Source organism: Peromyscus californicus, unplaced genomic scaffold, assembly GCF_007827085.1.
Source record: "Peromyscus californicus insignis strain IS unplaced genomic scaffold, ASM782708v3 Scaffold_11__1_contigs__length_118956290, whole genome shotgun sequence".
Taxonomy (NCBI): domain Eukaryota; kingdom Metazoa; phylum Chordata; class Mammalia; order Rodentia; family Cricetidae; genus Peromyscus; species Peromyscus californicus.
Genome location: NW_026294402.1, coordinates 61398079 through 61416483, shown reverse-complemented (window position 1 = coordinate 61416483; position 18405 = coordinate 61398079). Strand labels below are relative to the sequence as shown.

At 40.8% G+C, this 18405-nt stretch overlaps 1 protein-coding gene across 4 annotated transcripts in view; it reads left to right on the top strand.

Annotated features, from left to right (window-relative positions):
• The window catches only part of Usp3 (ubiquitin specific peptidase 3), a 77712-nt gene that overhangs the window by 38231 nt on the left and 21076 nt on the right, over nt 1-18405 (top strand). For all 4 annotated transcript variants that reach the window (XM_052712882.1, XM_052712895.1, XM_052712901.1 and 1 more), the window contains 5 exons: nt 8124-8207; nt 10588-10669; nt 12352-12434; nt 13854-13967; nt 16589-16702. In XM_052712882.1, the coding sequence (XP_052568842.1) occupies nt 8124-8207; nt 10588-10669; nt 12352-12434; nt 13854-13967; nt 16589-16702 (477 nt within the window). The remainder of the gene's footprint in view (nt 1-8123; nt 8208-10587; nt 10670-12351; nt 12435-13853; nt 13968-16588; nt 16703-18405) is intronic.

Here is an 18405-nt window from a genome sequence, read left to right as displayed (position 1 = left end):
GATAGCTAAAATAATCCTGAATAATAGAAGAAGTGCTGGAGGTATCACCATTTCTGATTTCAAGTTGTACTGTTGATCTATAGCAATAAAAATAGCATGGTATTGGCACAAAAAAAGACATGTTGATCAGTGGAATCCAATTGATGACCCAGACATAAATGCACATACCTATGGACACCTGATTTTTTTTTTTTTAATTTATTTTAATTTATTTTGCAATACAATTCAGTTCTACATATCAGTCACGGATTCCCTTGTTCTCCCCCCTCCCGTCCCCCTCACCTTCCCCCCAACGCCCCCCCCCCCCATTCCCATCTCCTCCAGGGTAAAGCCTTCCCCACAGACTGAGGTCAACCTGGTAGACTCAGTCCAGGTAGGTCTAGTACCCTCCTCCCAGGCCAAGCCAAACAATCCTGCATAGGCCCCAGGTTTCAAACAGCCAACTCATGCAATGAGCACAAGATCTGGTCCCACTGCCTGGATGCCTCCCAAACAGATCAAGCCAATCAACTGTCTCACCCATTCGGAGGGCCTGATCCAGGGACACCTGATTTTTATAAAGAAGTCAGAAGTCCATACTGGGGAAAAAAAAGACAGCATCTTCAACAAATGATGCTGCACAAACTGGATGGCTGCATGTAGAATAATGCAAATAAATACGTATTTATTACCTTGCACAAAACTCAAGTCCAATGGATCAAAGACCTCAACATAAAACTGCCCCGCCTGCAGGGCTTCAACGGGTTCTCGACCACCCTAAGGACGGAATGATAGAGATAGGAGATACAAGGAAACACACCAAGTCTAGATTCTGATCAAGGTGCAACTTTATTTTTCTCCAAGAGGGTTTATATAGTTTCTGCAGGGTGGGGGGAGCAAGAAGCTGTCATCTGCATAAGGTGGGGCAAGCTATCAGGATGTTTGTATAGGATGTTTACAGGGTGAAAGGGTCAAGGGCTCTGCCTCAATGTCCTGTTGCTAGGCAACCTGACTGTAAGATGATCTAGTTCCCTGTCTTATGGGGGTCTGTACTTTTCCACTAACTAGAGATTCTATCCTTGTCCCTGACATAAAACTAGATACACTGAGCCTGATAGAGGAGAAAGAAGGGAATAGTCTTGAACACATTGGAAGACTTTCTGAATAGAACACCATTAGCACAGGCACTAAGATCAACAAGATCAACCATTAACAGAAGGGACCTCATGACACTGAGATGCTTCTCCATGGCAAAGGACACCATCGTTCAGACAAAGCAGCAGGCTACAGAATAGGAAAAGAATTTTTCCCAACTACACATCTGATAGGGGGCTAATATAAAAAATATATTAACTCAAAAACTAGATATCAAGAAAACATAACCCAATTTAAAAATGGGGTATAGATCTAAACAGAGAATTCTCAAAAGAGGAAACTCAAGACAGCTGAGAAATACTTAAAGAAATGTTCAACACCCTTAGTCATCAGGGAAATGCAAATCAAAAGTACTTGGAGATCATACTTTACACCTGTCAGAATGGCTAAGATCACTAACAAAAGTGACAGCTCATGCTGGTGAATATAAGGAGCATAGGGAACACTCCTCCATTGCTGGTAGGAGTGCAAACTTACACAGTTACTGTGGAAATCAGTGTGGCAGTTCCTCAAGAAGATGAGAATCTATCTACCTCAAGATCCAGCTGTATCCATTTTGGGGCATATATATTCAAAAGTCATTTCCTCTGGTAATACAGAGACACTTGTTCAGCCTTGTTCATTGCAGCTCCATTTATAATAGTCAGAAATTGGAAACACCTTAGATGCCCCTCAACAGAAGAATGGATAAAGAAAATGTGATACACCTACACAACGAAGTATTACTCAGCTGTTAAACAAATCATGAAATTCACAGGCATATAGATGGAACTAGAAAAAAATGATCCTCAATGAGGTAATACAGCCCCAGAGAGACAAATGTGGTATGAATTTGCTTGTATGTGGATATTAGCTGTTAAGTCAATGATAACCTCTGTCCATAGAACCACAGAGGTGAGGTACAGAGTAAGGGACTAGGAAGGACAGATAGCTCTCCTGTTGTGGAATACTAGCTTAAGACATGTTACATTCATTATGCTGTGGAGTATTTGTTTAATGATGCAAAGATGTGTTGCATTCTTTTATGTTGCATTTGTTTAACTCTGTGAAGCTGTGTTACTTTGCCTGTCTAAAACACCTGATTGGTCTAATAAAGAGCTGAATGGCCAATAGCAAGGCAGGAGAAGGATAGGCGGGGCTGGCAGGCAGAGAGAATATATAGAGGCAAAATCTAGGCAAGAGAGGTAGGAGTGAGAAAAGGAGAAAGAGGAGGACACCAGGGGCCAGCCACACAACCAGTCACAGAGTAAAAAGGAAAGAAAGATATGTAGAATAGAGAAAGGTTAAAAAACCCAGAGGCAAAATGTAGTTGAAGAGATACAGGATAATTTAAATTAGAAAAGCTGGCAAGAAACAAGCCAAGCTAAGGCTGGACATTTATAAGTGAGAATAAGTCTCTGTGTATAAATTTGGGAGCTGGGTGGTGGGTGGGCCCCCAAAGAGTTTAAAAACAAAACCAACTACACTCTTCCTAAGAAAGGGAAATAGAATAGATAGTTATGGATGGAGGGGGTGGGGTGGCTTGTAAATGAAAATTTAGTTTCCTCCAGTGGAGTCCCACTGGAGAAACGAATTACTCTTAACGGTAGGCTGCATGCCCAGCAGTAGATGCCAACAGAAAAAAAATTCAGCAGCATCTTTGGAGGTTCCTTTTCTCAGTGTTGTGTCGGAGGTTTTTGTTTTCTTTTAATAAAAAAATTATCTTTTTATTGTATTTACACGTATATATCTCTTTTTTACCCTACAGGTGCCTTTGTGTATAAATTAATGGGTTCCACTTTAGTGTTTTTTTTATTTTTTATTTTTTATTTTTTTCGGTTTTTTGAGACAGGGTTTCTCTGTGTAGCTTTGCGCCTTTCCTGGAACTCACTTGGTAGTCCAGGCTGGCCTCGAACTCACAGAGATCCGCCTGGCTCTGCCTCCCAAGTGCTGGGATTAAAGGCGTGCGCCACCACCGCCCGGCCCACTTTAGTGTTTTTAATGTGATTCCTGAGTGTGCAAACGAGGGTCTCTGATTTTTGTGCATTCTCTTGGGCTCTTTTCCTTCTATTTGTTCTGTTCAGTTCCAATGTGTTAGTTTTTGCATTAATACATTTTATTTTATTATTACCCTTCAGAAATCTGTTTGTTTTTTAGTGAGAGACAGAAAGGGAGTGGATCTGATGGGAGGGGTGGTGGGCAGGAACTGGGAGGAGTAGAGGGAGGGGAAGCCTAATCAGAATATATTTTGTGAGATGAAAATCTATTTTCAATAAAGGGGGGAAGCAGATTCAGAGCCAGCAGGACGGCTCAGTGGGTAAGGGTGCTTACCACCAAGCCTGACACCCGAGTTCAATCCCTAGGACTCACATGGTGGGAAGACAGAGCCTACGTTTGCCAGTTTTTCTTCTCCTACAAGGGTGTGGCACACATGCATACAGACAGAAACACAAGAAATGAAAAAGTGAGAGTCAAATCAAAGAATTAAACTTGTCAAGTGATGCTATTTCATATATTATTAAAAGTCCTCCAATAAATGGGGTACCAAGTTTTTTTTCTCTTAATTGCATTTCTATTGATAAGAAAAGTGACTCATCAGAGCAGTTGATTTGATTTTTTATGAATTACAAATACATCTGTTCAAGTAATCCATGAACTCTTGTAATAACCCATATTATCTCATGAAATTCAAATGGGTGCTATGCAAACTAAAACTCTCTGAGTTTGTCTGCATGAACATAAAAGCATTCTTCACATTTTACTCAAGTTCTGCAAATTCACATAATGCTGATACAGTTAAAGTCTATACTTTATTATTATTATTTGAGACTGGGTCTTGATGTGTAGCTTGGGCTGGCCTCCAACTCGGGTTCTTCCTGCTTCAGCCTCTTGACTGCTGGCATTAGGTGTGGGTGCCTTGCCTAATCAGGGTAAACCTTGGTATACTCTTCCACAACTCAAGCAGCCAATGTTGGCAGAAAATATGTGGTCATTAAACTCATTATCTTCTATTTATTTCAATAATTGTGTAAATTGTGATGAGTTACATTTGTGACTTTATCCGAAACACTTTTAATCACTGCTACCATAATATATAGGTGATTTCAGATCACATATATTTGCAATAAATACATCATGGTGGAACAAATTAAAAAGGGAAAAACAATTGTAAGAAATTCAGATCTCTGATGGAGCATTATCTTAATAGAAAATTTTCATATCTATCTGAAAGTGACACATATAAAAACCAATCTTAAAATGTTTGTAGCATGACTTTGATTTCACTTTGCAGTGCTGGGGTCACATAAAGAAGCACTGCACTGGTAAGCTAGAGCTGTCACCTAGGGTCAGGTTTTTGTTAAGGTTGCAAATAAATGAAGGCATTTCTTTATAAAATTATGCATTGTTTGAGACACAGCACCCAAAGTATCAGTTGGGTAGAACCTCTTACCTTATCTACTTATCTACCTACCTATCTCCCTGTCTCTCTCTGTAACCCTGGCTGGGCTGACCTGGAACTCACACTCTAGATTAGACTGGTCTCAAACTCACAGAGATCCAATCTGCCTGCTTCTGCCTCCTGAGTGCTGGGATTAAAACAACTATGCCCAGCCTCAGTACCTCTTACTGGTTTTTAAATAATAACTTTATTTTTTGAAATTACACTCCTGTCATTTCTCCCATTTCTCTTTCCTCCCTCCAGCCCTTCCCATGCTGACCCTTTGTTCCCTCTCAAATTCATGGCCTCTTTTTCTTTAATTGTTACATATATACATATGTGCATATGTGTGTGTATTCCTAAATACATGGATACAACTTGCTCAGTATGTATGTGACCTCAGGCTAATCACTTGGTGTTGGAGGACCAATTGGTGCTCTAAGCCCTCTGAAAATCACCTATTTTTCTGATGTTATTGGTTGTGACTAATTTCTTCAGTTATTTATTATTTTTACCAAAAGGCAGATTTTTATGTTAAAATGCATTTCATTTCCTGAAAAATTCTTTTTTGTGTGATTTATTATCTCAAAAATATTTTTACACAGCATTTTAATTTTTTTGCCATAGCAAGTTGTAATTACTGTTCTTTAGTTTGTGATATAACTCTTTTAAGGTATTTATTTTTTTCTTCTACTCTCTACTTGATTTCTGTCTCAAAAGTATATCTTTATCTGAATATTAAGATTTCTCCCCATTCTGAAAAAAAAATTAAGTAGGCCTGGCATGATGGCACACACCTTTAATCCAGCACTTGGGAGGCAGAGGCAGGCAGATCTCTTAGTTCAAGACCAGCCTGGTCTACAAAGCCAGTACCAGGACAGACACAGAGAACCCTGTTTTGAAAAAAACATTTTCTCCCCCTTCTTTTTGTGTGTATAGTGTGTGCATGTATGCACACAGCTGTGGTTGAACTCGCCTGTGTGTGCATCTAGAGGCCAGTGGTCAGTGTTAGGATCTTCCTCTGTTGCTCTTCATCTTAGTTTTTTGAACCTGGAGCTTGCTTATACCTAGGCTGGCAACTAGAAACCCCTCAGTATTCTCTCATCATCTCCGTGCCCACCCCTCACACTCCTCAGTACTGGCTGGGATCATAGTCTCATGCATCCATGCCATTTTTATGTGGATGCTGGGTATAAACTTAGAGTCTCATAGTTGTACAGCAAGTCTCCACAGCCCCTCCATTCTTAATTTTCATTTTGAAAATGATTATAATTGATACTTCAGTTTGCTTATCGATCATAATTAACTTGGGTGTTCCTGTCACTGGTGCTATTTGCACAATATGCTGATGTAAACATACTACATTTCTCCATTGTTTCCTAGGAATGCCATTAGACTCTGTTAACATGATTGGTGATGTTCTGTGTAACACTAGAATTGATGCAAACACCTGGCCTGTACACTGCCACATCTCACATTCTAAGGATGAAAGCAAAATACAGTCCAATAGACTGAAGCTGTGGCTAATAGGGAAAGGTTTGACTTGCATCAGTTGTTGATTAAACACATTAATGAAACTTTGTAAAAGTCAGTTCAGTTCTGTTGGTGTTTAGCCACATTAGCACAGCTCTACAATTTAGTAATGAAAGCAGAGTGGTTCATTTAGAGAAAGGAGGCAACTTGACCTACTTGAGCCAGACTGGCTAAGAACAGGGCAAGGTTATAAATAATTCTATATATTTCAATGTATAAAAACGTTATTTTAACCAATGTAATTTTATATCCTAGTCTGAGCCCATGTCATACCAAAGATCGTACTTTGAGAAGCAAACCAGTTACTTATTTGAAACTGTTTGTTTCTTTAAATAAAGCAACCACCTTCAGGAAGCAGTTAGAGGTTTACTTCTCAATTACATATGGTGTCATCTTGTGAGCTGAAGTTGCTCTTAGACCGAATCTCCTTGTGAATGTTGGCAGTTGGAGTGGTTTTATCTAACTGTTTTATCTAAATGATAGGCACTAATTTATGGAAAATAAAAACACAATTCATTCTTCAGGGAATGCTTAACATTCACCGAGGTACCAAGTGCCTGAAGCCAAGATTTCCAAAGATAAGGTCACCTTACTCCTTAATACATACGCTGAGCAGCAGGATAATTAATCCTTCTCTTCTTTTTTTTTTTTTTTTTAAAGATTCATTTATTTATTATGTATACAGTATTCTGCCTACATGTGTCCTTGCAGGCCAGAAGAGGGCACCAGATCTCATTATAGGTGGTTGTGAGCCACCATGTGGTTGCTGGGAATTGAACTCAGGACCTTTGGAAGAGCAGTCAGTGCTCTTAACCTCTGAGCCATCTCTCCAGCCCCCTTCTCTTCTTTTAGGCACCTGATTCTAGAAAGAATGATAGTCCCTGGGGTGTTAAAGTTTGTTCTGGATGTTTGTGGGAATGCTAGGAGTTGACCCTGAGAACTTGAAGACTGTCTTAGAGAAATCCTGATTGACAAGTGTGAGGGTGTGTGTTTAGTAATCTTAGATATTCTCAAGTCTTTAAACACATTCACTTAAGTTCTTACTGCTTTGAATAAATGTCATGCCATATGTTTGTGTGTAACTGTTTTCTTAAATCATTTCCCCCTGTCCCTTCCATTTTTTATCAACTAATTTCATACATAAGAGACACATTTTTGGATTCTGTTACAGATAACCTACGTTTTACTAATTGCTGTGCTTTCAAAATTTTGTTTGCTCAGAATGCTATTTTCATTATTTTTTGGTGCTTAATAAACAAGTGGTTTTATATAAAGCTGCATATTGAAAACAAAACAAAAAATAAAAAAACCCTTAGTCCTAATCTATAAGTAGTTTTTGTTAAAACTGACCTATTCCAGGAAAAAACTAAATGCTAATGTACAAATCCATGTTTATTTTGTGTAATTCCTTGTACTGTTTACTTACTGACTTGCTACCATATAAACTATCAATTTTTAAAAATACTGTAAACATTTTTTTTTCTCAAAGCCTTATCACTGTACTAAAAGGTGCAGCCTCGGACTGGAAGATCTTTCCAACTCACCAGAATTCTCCTTCTATTAATTAAATGTTGAATATGAATTTTCAGCTTTTCTCTGCAGGTAGTGCCACAGGTTAATTAGCTTTTCTCCACTTTCCACTTTAGTTTCTCCTTCCTGAACCCCCAGTAACTTGGGTAGAGAATTATCACTAGAAGGTGTGAGGCTTAATGCCTCCAGGAAAAAAATGGGCACTTTTGTTTCCCTTTCTGTATGGCTCCACTAACAAAAATGGAGCCATGAAGCAGCTTATTTCAGAAGAAGTGCTGAAGAGGTTTTTAAAGAAAACCGTGAAAAGATGCTAGTGTTCATCGCCTCCGTGCCTTTAAGAAAAGGCTTTTAAAAACGTTCCAGTGTTGGAGTCCAAATCCTCTGTCAGCTTAGCTCTGCACAGTGGCCTGCAGAGCCTGTGACTGCTGGCAGCAGCCAGGCATCTCAGTGCCCACTGGTGTGCTTTTCTCAAGCTCTTTACACACATTGATGAGTACTTTCTTTGCAGTTATCGTTGTGACGATTTTGTGGTCAATGACACCAAGCTGGGCCTGGTGCAGAAAGTGCGAGAACACTTACAGAACTTGGAAAAGTGAGTAGTGGGTCCTGGAACGAACGGGGAGGGAGGGCCACTCAGTCACAGAGGAGGGTTTGGAGAGCATTGTAACCAGCACGATACAAATGCAGTGGAAATGTTGATAAACAAAGCCTTGGGTTTAGATATCTGAAACTCTGCCCATACTTCATTCAATACTTTCCATAAACCATATCCAAGGTCCAAGAGCCTGTATTTAAATTACTACCCACAAAGTTACAAGCTATTCAGTTCACACTCATAAGGAAGAATTTGGTGGTTGCAAGGAAGCATCATAAAAGGACATTAAGATAATTGTAGAAGTATTTGGCATTAAAAAGTTTATGCTGAATGTATTGAAGATCTGCTTTGAAAGACAGATTTCTGTATTATTAAGAGAAGTTAGGTTCAAGCGTCTGACTTTGGCACTTTGCCAATAAACCACAGCATAGGACCTCAGTTTCTTCTTCTTTTTCTTGGTAGAAAAGTACATAGAACTTGAAATTACAAAGAGCTTTGTGACCCTAAAAAACTAAAGAATTTATGTGAAGACTTGTCTTGCTGTAGCCAAATTGCTTATTCAGATAAAACTCCAGATAAATAGAAACCCACAGAGCAATGCCTTTGAAGCTGCATGTCATGTAATGACAGCTGCCTCAAGTGAAATCTGTGTAGCTCATCACAGATCACCCACATTGTCAGGTCCATCTGATTTGTTTTGGCAATTGGTGTATTGAAAGTATTGTGAAAATACGCCATCTAGAATGTCTCTTGATGTTATAATTGTAAACTAGTAGAATATTTCAAAATAAACGGAGAGGAAAAAATACATTCTGTTCCAACACTATATGATGTCTTTGTTGACTAAAGTTTTTTATGTATGTCTCACTGCCTGAATAGATTATAAAGCTGAAAGGGAAGAATCAAAATAGTTAACATGTTGGGTCCAGGTACTTTGTGTCATTTTTTGACTACTTCCTTTTTCAAAGTGCTTTTAGTTCTCACTGGAGGTGAGCAGCATGGGGCTATATGTATGACTAGAGACAGAGGCCCTGAAAATCCTCCAAGTCACTGAGAAACTGATTTGTCAATTTTAATTAAGTTTAAATAGCTACATATAGTAAGGAGTGATCATTGTGTTGGATAGTGTAGGTCTAGAGTAGTGGTTCTTAACCTTCCTAATGCTGTGACCCTTTAATATACTTCCCCATGCTGCGGTGACCCCGAACCATATTTTCATTGCTACTTCATAACTGTAATTTTGCTACTGTTATGAGTTATAATGTAAATATCTAATATATGACCCTGTTAAAGAGTCATTTAGCCCCCAAAGGGATTGTGACCCACAGGTTGAGAACCACTTATCTAGAGGCGTCTACTATTTTGAGAATTACAGTATAAAATATAACTTGTATTTTAAAAAGCCAGATGCTTTATTTAGGTAGTTTAAACCCAAAAGGTATTGGTCATGTTTACTAAATAGCATGGACATTTGTTCGTGTGACTTTATTTCCAGAACTGGTAAAAAGAATAGTTTAATGCTGGAATTAGTCAGTGCAATTTGCCACCAGAGGTCACAAGTGGCTTGAAGGAAATGATATTAGACCTATGTTCCAAAGACTGTAGTTCATACGGAAGTTATGGAAAGAGAAAAAAGTATGTCTTTGTTCATTTCAAATTGTAGAAGAGTTGGCAGACTGAAAGCCTGTACTGTTGTTAATGGTAATTTTTATTTTCTTCAGGTTAGTTCTCCTGATAGTAACTTTAAGGAGATATTTTTAGGATGGGAATAACTCTGATGAATTTTAAGCAAAGATTTTTCTAATATAGTAAGGGTTTATTTTCAAATGTCCTTTGCAGTATAACTAAATCAGATGAGTGAGTTTATACATGTCTATGCCCTTGTACTAGCTCATTCCTCACAGACTGAAGTGAGTCCACTAAGGCAAGCAAGTGAAATTTGACACCTTTTCTAGATTAAGAAAGAAACAGCATATTATTTGAGACTAGCCGTTAAGTTTCCTGTCAATCATGTAAGGCCAGGGTTTTCCTGTGGCCATGAGGAACAGGTCTTCGGAATTTTGAAGCTTCACAATCTATTGGTTAGATAGAGTGGTGGTGGGGCAGGCATATCTCACAGACCACAACTCCTGACCAGCTTTGTTGGGAGTAGCGTCCACTCTCCCCTGCGGTGGAAGAGCAGTGGGGACTTCCAGGGAAGTGAAAAGTGTCAGCTCCCCTCGGATACTGTGGGCCTAACAGGTCACTTGATGGCCTCACAAAGCAGCCAGACAGGATTCTTTCTGCCTTAGACACTGAGGGCAGCTTGGGGTTGTCCTTTGGCCTGCTGTGTAGCATGTATTCATTAATGTCTTTTAAACTGTTTATATTTTAATAGCTCAGCTTTTACAGCTGACAGGCATAGAAAAAGAAAATTATTGGAAAACTCATCACTGAACAGCAAGTTATTAAAAGTAAATGTAAGTAATTAAATTTTATTCCTATGTAAGAGTTAAGATCTAATCACTGTTACAGCTCTAACAAGGGCTCTTACCTGATATAAACTTACTAATGTGTCTTGATTTGAAGTGTTTTGCAGAAATGTTTGCCACTTATAAATACCCCTCTGCCCCCTCTGGAGGTGGTCTATGTAGCCCTGGTTATCCTAGAATTCTCTGTGTAGACAAGGCTGGCCTCAAACTGAGAGCTCTGCCTGCCTCTGCCTCCCCAGTGTTAGGATTAATACCACCCTGCAAGCAATTCACTGTTTGTGGTTTTTTGTTTGTTTGTTTTATTGTTGTTTGAGACAGGGTCTCACTGTGTAGTCCTGGCTAGCCTGAAACTTTCCATGTAGACCAGGCTGGCCTTGAACTAAAGAATCAGCTTGCCTCTGCCTCTTGAGTACTGGGATTAAAGGTGTGGCTCTGCACACCCTGCACACCCTGTGCAAGCAGTTCACTCCTAGTGCTTACTTAGGCACCTTCTGTGGTGCTCTCCGAGAGCCTGCTTCCTTCTGGTAAAGTTCCTGTCTGAGGCTTTCTGTTCCTGTGATGAAACATTAGGACCAAAGCAACTCCAGGAGGAAAGCGTTTATGTGGTTTACACTTCTACATCACTGTTCATCATTGAAGGAAGTCAGGACAGGAACTCAAACAGGGCAGGAACCTGGAGGCAGGAGCTGATGCAGAGGCCATGGAGGGGAGCTGCTTACTGGATTGCTTCCCATGGCTTGCTCAGCCTGCTTTCTTATAGGACTCGGGACCACCAGCCCTCGGCCTTCCCCATCAATTACCAATTAAGAAGATGCCCTACAGGCTTGCCTACAGCCTGGTCTTAGGAGGGCTAAGTTTCTTGAGGTTCCCTCCTCTCTGATGACTCCAGTTTGTGTCACATTGACAAACTATCAAGTGCAATTCCCTAGATTCTGTTGGTGTGAGCTTTTGGTAGGGTGTGTTTTGTTTTGTTTTGTGTTTGCTTCAGGGCTTTTCATTAATATAACACCATGGAAGTATTCATATTCATTTTGGAAACCACTTATAAATTAATAGTTTTAAAGTTACTACATATATTTAAATGACCCAAGCAGCATTTTTGCCTTGCATTTAATCCTTTGCTGTCACCGGACCACCTTTGCCTAAAGTTTTAAAGAAATAGCTAAGGTGCTGTTTGAGCCATCTGAATTACAGGCAGAGATAGATGGGTTGGACTGGAGGATTTACCTCATGGTGTAGTATTCAGATACTTTGGGGGCATTTGTAGAATTTCAGAAAACCAATCCTCCATCTTTAAGAGTTCAGGTAGTGTTTTATGGTTCATGCCCATTGCTGGGAAAACGTCTGTCACTTGAGTATGCTTTTCAGTTAAAAGTTGGGGTTTACATGTTTGTGATTTTCAATTTATATTTTTAGTAGAGTCTTGTAAATATATTAACTTAAAATGTATTTCCCTGTTTTGCATCTGGGGTACTTGTTGATACTTATTTTCTCAGAAACAGATGCTAAAATAGTGTAGAGAGTTTGTATGAAATATTCACTGGGCAGAAAAGGGAAAGGAATACTTGCAGATAGGCATGGTGTTGGAGTTTGAAACAGAGCTTGGCTTAGCATTGGTGTTTGAAACAGACATCTTGGCAATGCTGATGGTCTCTTCTTCCATGTCACAGGGAAGTACGACTGCCATCTGTGCCACAGGCCTTCGGAATTTGGGCAACACGTGTTTCATGAATGCTATCCTTCAGTCGCTCAGGTAAGGAATGCTCCAGTCAGAGGTTTACATATTGGACACTACAGACCAAGAGCAAGGCTCAGTGTTTTCCGAGACTGTTTCTGACTCTGCTCTAGTTCCTGTACTTTTTCCTCATCAGTAAAGTTCAGGGAATGGTTCCTACTTCATACAGTGGGAGGAAAGATTAAATAATGTAACTGTCTAAACTCCTTCAAGCACTTTTGTTAGAAAATCACGGTTAGCTCTTAGTCCTCTTTGTTTCTTGAATGGCTACAGGAGGGATCGGGAAACCTCTGTTTGAAAGGTGGGTGGGATAGTAACTATTTTAGGCCGTGTACATGTTTCTCTCCCATTTTATCCCTTTCAACTATTTCTTAGCTTTTTTTTAAAAAAATAGCTTTTATGTAAAACTCAAGGCAGATAGATGCATATCATCTCAGCTACTCAGGAAGCTTAGGCAGGGAGATTGCCAGCTCACGCCTGGACAACATAGCCAAACCCCAGTTAGAGAAGGAAAAGACAAGTTAAAAACAAACAAACAAAAAACTTCGTTGAAAACATAAAAGTTCCCTGGCTGAGGGCTATATCTGGCTTTTAGGCTTTAGTCTGTAGACTCCTAGGCTACAGGGAACCTGGTTCAGAGCTTATTTCAGCCACTGGTTAAGTCTCCATCATGGTCATGAGACTATCACAGAGAGAGTGATAAAAAGAAAGCGGCCGATACAGCTGACCGCTTTCAGTAGAAGAAACTACTCTGAAAGTTGTATACTTTTCGACTTTAATGAGGTGTCAAAGGCTGGAGTCAGTTATTTTCCCAGTCACACTCCAGTCAAAGAGTAGAGCCACACTGACTCTGCCTTAGAGGCTTTGTCTTCCCACTCACCCATTCTTCCCCAGAGAGATCTAGTTACCTCTAATTGGTCCTTGTGAGTCTCTGTAGCACATGTAAATAATGTGATTGGTTTCATGGTTTGTTTTATTTGAGGGGATTATTTTATTCAATACCTGGAAACAAGCACCCTAAAAGAGAAGTGGAAGATAAGGTGTAGCTCAGGCCGTGGCGGGATCCCCAGCACACATGCCGGGTGTGCTGGTGTAAGGCAGGGCGATTAGAAGTCTGAGGTCATTGTTGGCCACCACATAGGAAGTTCAAGGCAAGAGAAGGGGAGATGTGGAGGGAAGGAGGAAGGGACAGAATAACCTGTGATGAAGGGAAATGGAATTTTTGAAGAGAGGTTTACTGTTAGTCACTTGTTGATCCCCACAAAGTTGAGGGAATAGCAGTGAACTCGAGGAAACAGGACTGCATTGAGTACTGCCTGATGAGAAAGGAAACGATGACATCTTGAAAATTCTTGTCTAGATTGTGTAGAATCTTTAAAACTGTCCTTTAAATTCTTTTCTTTAAAAAATAATTTTCTTCACTTCCTTTTCAAATAGTAACATTGAGCAGTTTTGCTGTTACTTCAAAGAACTGCCTGCAGTGGAGTTGAGGAACGGAAAAACAGCAGGAAGGCGGACATACCACACCAGGAGCCAAGGGGACAGCAACGTGTGAGTTGTTGGAAATGGCCTTTCTGGCTCTGAATGCACACAAAGGAGTTCCTCGGTGACTTTTAGATTATTTGAGCTAATAAGTAGATTTTATAAAGCTCTTCTAACACTGGGTTAATCTAGCTCATGATCTTAATAATTGTGTTTTTATTTCTGTTTATTATAATGGGAAGGATAGCTAGTGCTGCACTTGAGTCTTTGCAGACATCTGTGTATGCACAGACTTCAGGTATGGACGTCACTAAGTGCTGCTAGTTCATCTTAATCTGTTGATCTGTTATTGATAGTGTTAGGTAAGCCAGTTTGGGATAATAAAATTAATAGCCAATTTGAGTTAATATGGAGGGGTGAAAAACAGAAGTGGTCATCAAGGATCATTTTACATTCAGATTCACTGCAGCTTCGCCCATCTGGAGCTCAGAAGATCTGCTCTGTTAGACTAATAGAAAATAGCGCATCTTTTCCATACCTTTATTGAAGCAGAGATACGGATTACCTGTATGCATGGAATGTTTTTCCTACCTGCCTGCCTATTTCACTCCCACACATACCCCTTTCCCACTAATTTTGAAAGGCCATTTTCCTTGCGTCAATGAGAGGGGGGGGGGGGGGAGGGGGGAGAGAAGAGAGAGAGAGAGAGGGGAGAGAGAGAGAGGAGAGAAAATATGTTAGAATATTGGGTAATGTAGATAGAGCCCCAACATGGAGAAGGGATCATGTGTTGTGTGAAGGGAATTTCCTTTGGTGGCAGCTTATAGGATGAATAGGAAAGTGCCTAATTTAAGGGGCTTCCATTGTGTCAAAGTAAACAGCAGGGAAATAAAGGGGAGAACACATGTGTGCAGAAGTTAAGAGAGGCACCATCAGTCTTCAGTGTAGTGGTATTATTTAGAGTTTGGTTCAGACTACAGAAATTGTAGAGAGAGTTTACTGAAGAACTGTTGGTGAGTCTGCATCACTGGATAGGTTGAAAATCAGGTCCAGAGCTAGCACCACAGCCACAGTCATGCACAGAACTGCTGGAGACAATGCAGCCGCTGCTCATGCCCATGGCCTTGGGGTGGTACTTGTTACCTCTGCCACCTCCAAAGAGGATCTGGTGCTGTCTCTGCTTTTTGTCACCTAACCCTGCTTCAAGTGTGCAGAACCCAGACCATGTACTTTGCTCCATCTGCAAGGAAGGCTAAAAGAGGGCACCTTACGGCTGTTCGTTTCAGTGTCTGTTGGGAGGTTGGCCAGTGTACACGGTTTGCTGTCAGAGAGAACCTTCCATCAGGTATCCAAGAGTGCTTAGTTATATTGCTAGATCCAGTAACTGAATTCCAAGTGTATCAGTTTAGCTACATGCACAGAAGAATCAAAACTAACTGTAACTTCAATGAAATATCCATGGTTTTATTTCTCATATGAATTTAAGAGATTATCTGTTGAGAACTATTTTGCAAAGTCATAAGGCTCCTTCTTGCTCAGGGGAGCAGCTTTTGTCCACATAGTCCCAGATAGTGGGGAGCTCCCTTACTAACATGTCCTAGCAATGGGAAAAAGAAGGGGTTGCTAAGGACTACCTTTGTTCTGAGGAAATTCCCCAGGAAGTGGCACACTCCCAAGTTTTTATTCTAGGAGTTCATCTGCTTGATTAAAAAAAAAAATGGGGGTCTGTCCCTGTGAAAGAAGTGAAGACTAGCTGTTGGGGGAAGAGCTGGAGAGCACAGAGCAGTGCACATAGTGACTGTGAAGTGACCAAGGAGATGCCCAGTAGGAAGTTCCTGTCAAGAATGGGAAAAACCTAAATAAAAGCAGTCATGAAGGCAGACATGGTGGGCACACCTTTAATCCCAGCAGAAGCAGAGGAGTGGAGTCTGAGGCCAGCCTTGACTACATAGCAAGTCTAAGATAGCCAGAGAACATAGTGAGATCCTGACACAAACACCAAACACCACTCAACGAAAGTTCCTTCTAGATTTGGGTTTATGGGTCCATGTGTGGAGTTAAGCCCCGAAGCCTTGTGACCATGTGCACTGTCTGAGGCAGAGATGAATAGGGACAACCTGGAAGGGCCCTGCTAGGGAAGAAGGAGACAGGCGGGAGATGGGGACATTCATTGCTTATTGACATTTTTTTAAGTGAGCATGTTTAAGTAATTTGCTTGTAAATTATCCACTGCTTTATTGTTTTGTATGTTTCCTTTAAATTTAGTTAACAAAATGATAGTACTGTGACACATTCAAAGATAACTATATAGTTAAAATTAGTTTTGTCAACGATACTGCTATTCATATGGTTGTTTTTTTTTTTTTTTTTTTTTGGTTTTTCGAGACAGGGTTTCTCTGTGTAGCTTTGCGCCTCTCCTGGGACTCACTTGGTAGCCCAGGCTGGCCTTGAACTCACAGAGATCCACCTGGCTCTGCCTCCCGAGTGCTGGGATTAAAGGCGTGCGCCACCACTGCCCGGCTCATATGGGGTTTTTAATGCTCTTACATAGCTATCAGGCTGAGTTCAGAAGACTAAGCCCTTGACATTTTTTCATTTTTTACTGTCTTTTAGACAGTTGAGCCACATGTGTTGAAATGAAATAATGGTCTTTCGTGGATGCTGAAGCTATCATCTTCCCTCTGTTCCAGGTCTCTGGTAGAAGAGTTTAGGAAGACACTGTGTGCTTTATGGCAAGGCAGCCAGACTGCATTCAGTCCCGAGTCGTTGTTTTACGTTGTCTGGAAGATCATGCCTAACTTCAGGTAAGTATTGAAGGGTGCTTAGGACATCTGTGCTCTTCCTGCTGTTTCTTAGCTTCCTACAAGACTGATGTTACTACAGACGCTCTAAGCAGCGCTTTCTTAGATGAGCAGCCGGCACTGAGTAAACACTGGTTTATTTAAAGACCCCTATAAGTAGTCCATGTGTGCTAGGAAAATGTAATGGACGACGAATGTTCCTGGATTGTTCTAAGGCTTTTTTTTTTTAAAGTTTTATTTTTATGTTCATTGTTTTGCCTGCATGTATGTCTGTGTGAAGGTGTCAGAAGCCCTGGAAATGGAGTTACAGACAGTTGTGAGCTGCCATGTGGGTGCTGGGAATTGAACCTGGGTCCTGTGGAAGAGCAGCCAGTGCTCTCACTGCGCCTTATCTCCAGCCCTGGTTCTTTCAAGTTTTACAGAGAAATAATTGTCATCATGTACTATCTTATTATTCCAACTGAAAGAATGAAGTGAGGGCTGGGGCTCAGTCAGTCGGACCACTAGCCTGGTGATGTGGGAGGGAGGGAGGCAGGGAGGCAGGGAGGCCAGCCACAGGTTCAGTCTGTAATACTGCCACACACAAAGAAAGAAAAGGAAACCAGTGGAAACCCAGTGTCAGGCACTGTGCTGGCCAGCTTCTAAAGCTCTGAAACAGTTAATCCAGGTTGACCGGGAGTCACACTTGGGGAGATAGTAGGGCCAGTCCTGCTTAGACCTGTCCTTTCTCTCTGGTAGCTTGTCCTGCCTCTCTTGGTTACCTATCCCTGTGATAATTTGGGTCATTATAGATGTATGGTATGCCAGTGTTTGCTACATTTGGCTGACTTTATTCTTTTATTGAAGCAAGTTATAGCTCTTAGAAGTCATGATTTGGCACCTTGCATATATCCTTTGTTTAAAAATCATATGTTGTGCCGGGCGGTGGTGGCGCACGCCTTTAATCCCAGCACTCGGGAGGCAGAGCCAGGCGGATCTCTATGAGTTCGAGGCCAGCCTGGACTACCAAGTGAGTTCCAGGAAAGGCGCAAAGCTACACAGAGAAACCCTGTCTCGAAAAACCAAAAAAAAAAAAAAAAAAAAAAAAAAATCATATGTTGTAGTGAAACTTAACAGTATATCTTGTACCTTTTAGTACAGAGAAATGTTTAAAAGGTAAAAAATCAAAATCTTGTAGTTTACTGCTTACCAAGTGAGTTGAGCCTCTGAGTGTCTGACTGAACTGCCGTTAACCCTGGGTTTGTAAGTTTCATCTCAGAGACTCCTAAGAAATTTACAATCACCTGAATCTAAGCAGGAAAAGTAGAAATGACAGTTAAGATGCCACTCATCAGTCTTTAAATTAAAAACCAAGCAACATCTGGGTGGTGGTGGCACATGCCTTTAATCCCAGCACTTGGGAGGCAGAGCCAGGTGGATGTGAGTTCGAGGCCAACCTGGTCTACAGAGCAAGATCCAGGACAGGCACCAAGACTATACAGAGAAACCCTGTCTCGAAAAACAAACAAACAAACAAACGAAAGAACCAAGCAACAAAGCATTTTGGCCAAGGCAGGACATGTTACCGCTAAGTTTAGAGAAGTCAAAACAGAGAAGCAGCTTGCTCAGTCTTACACATCTACTTGGTGGTCTGACCAAAGTTAGAACCCAAAGTCTTTAGGAGTTGGTTCATAGCAGATGTGGCTTGGGTTTCCTTGGTCCTTCCA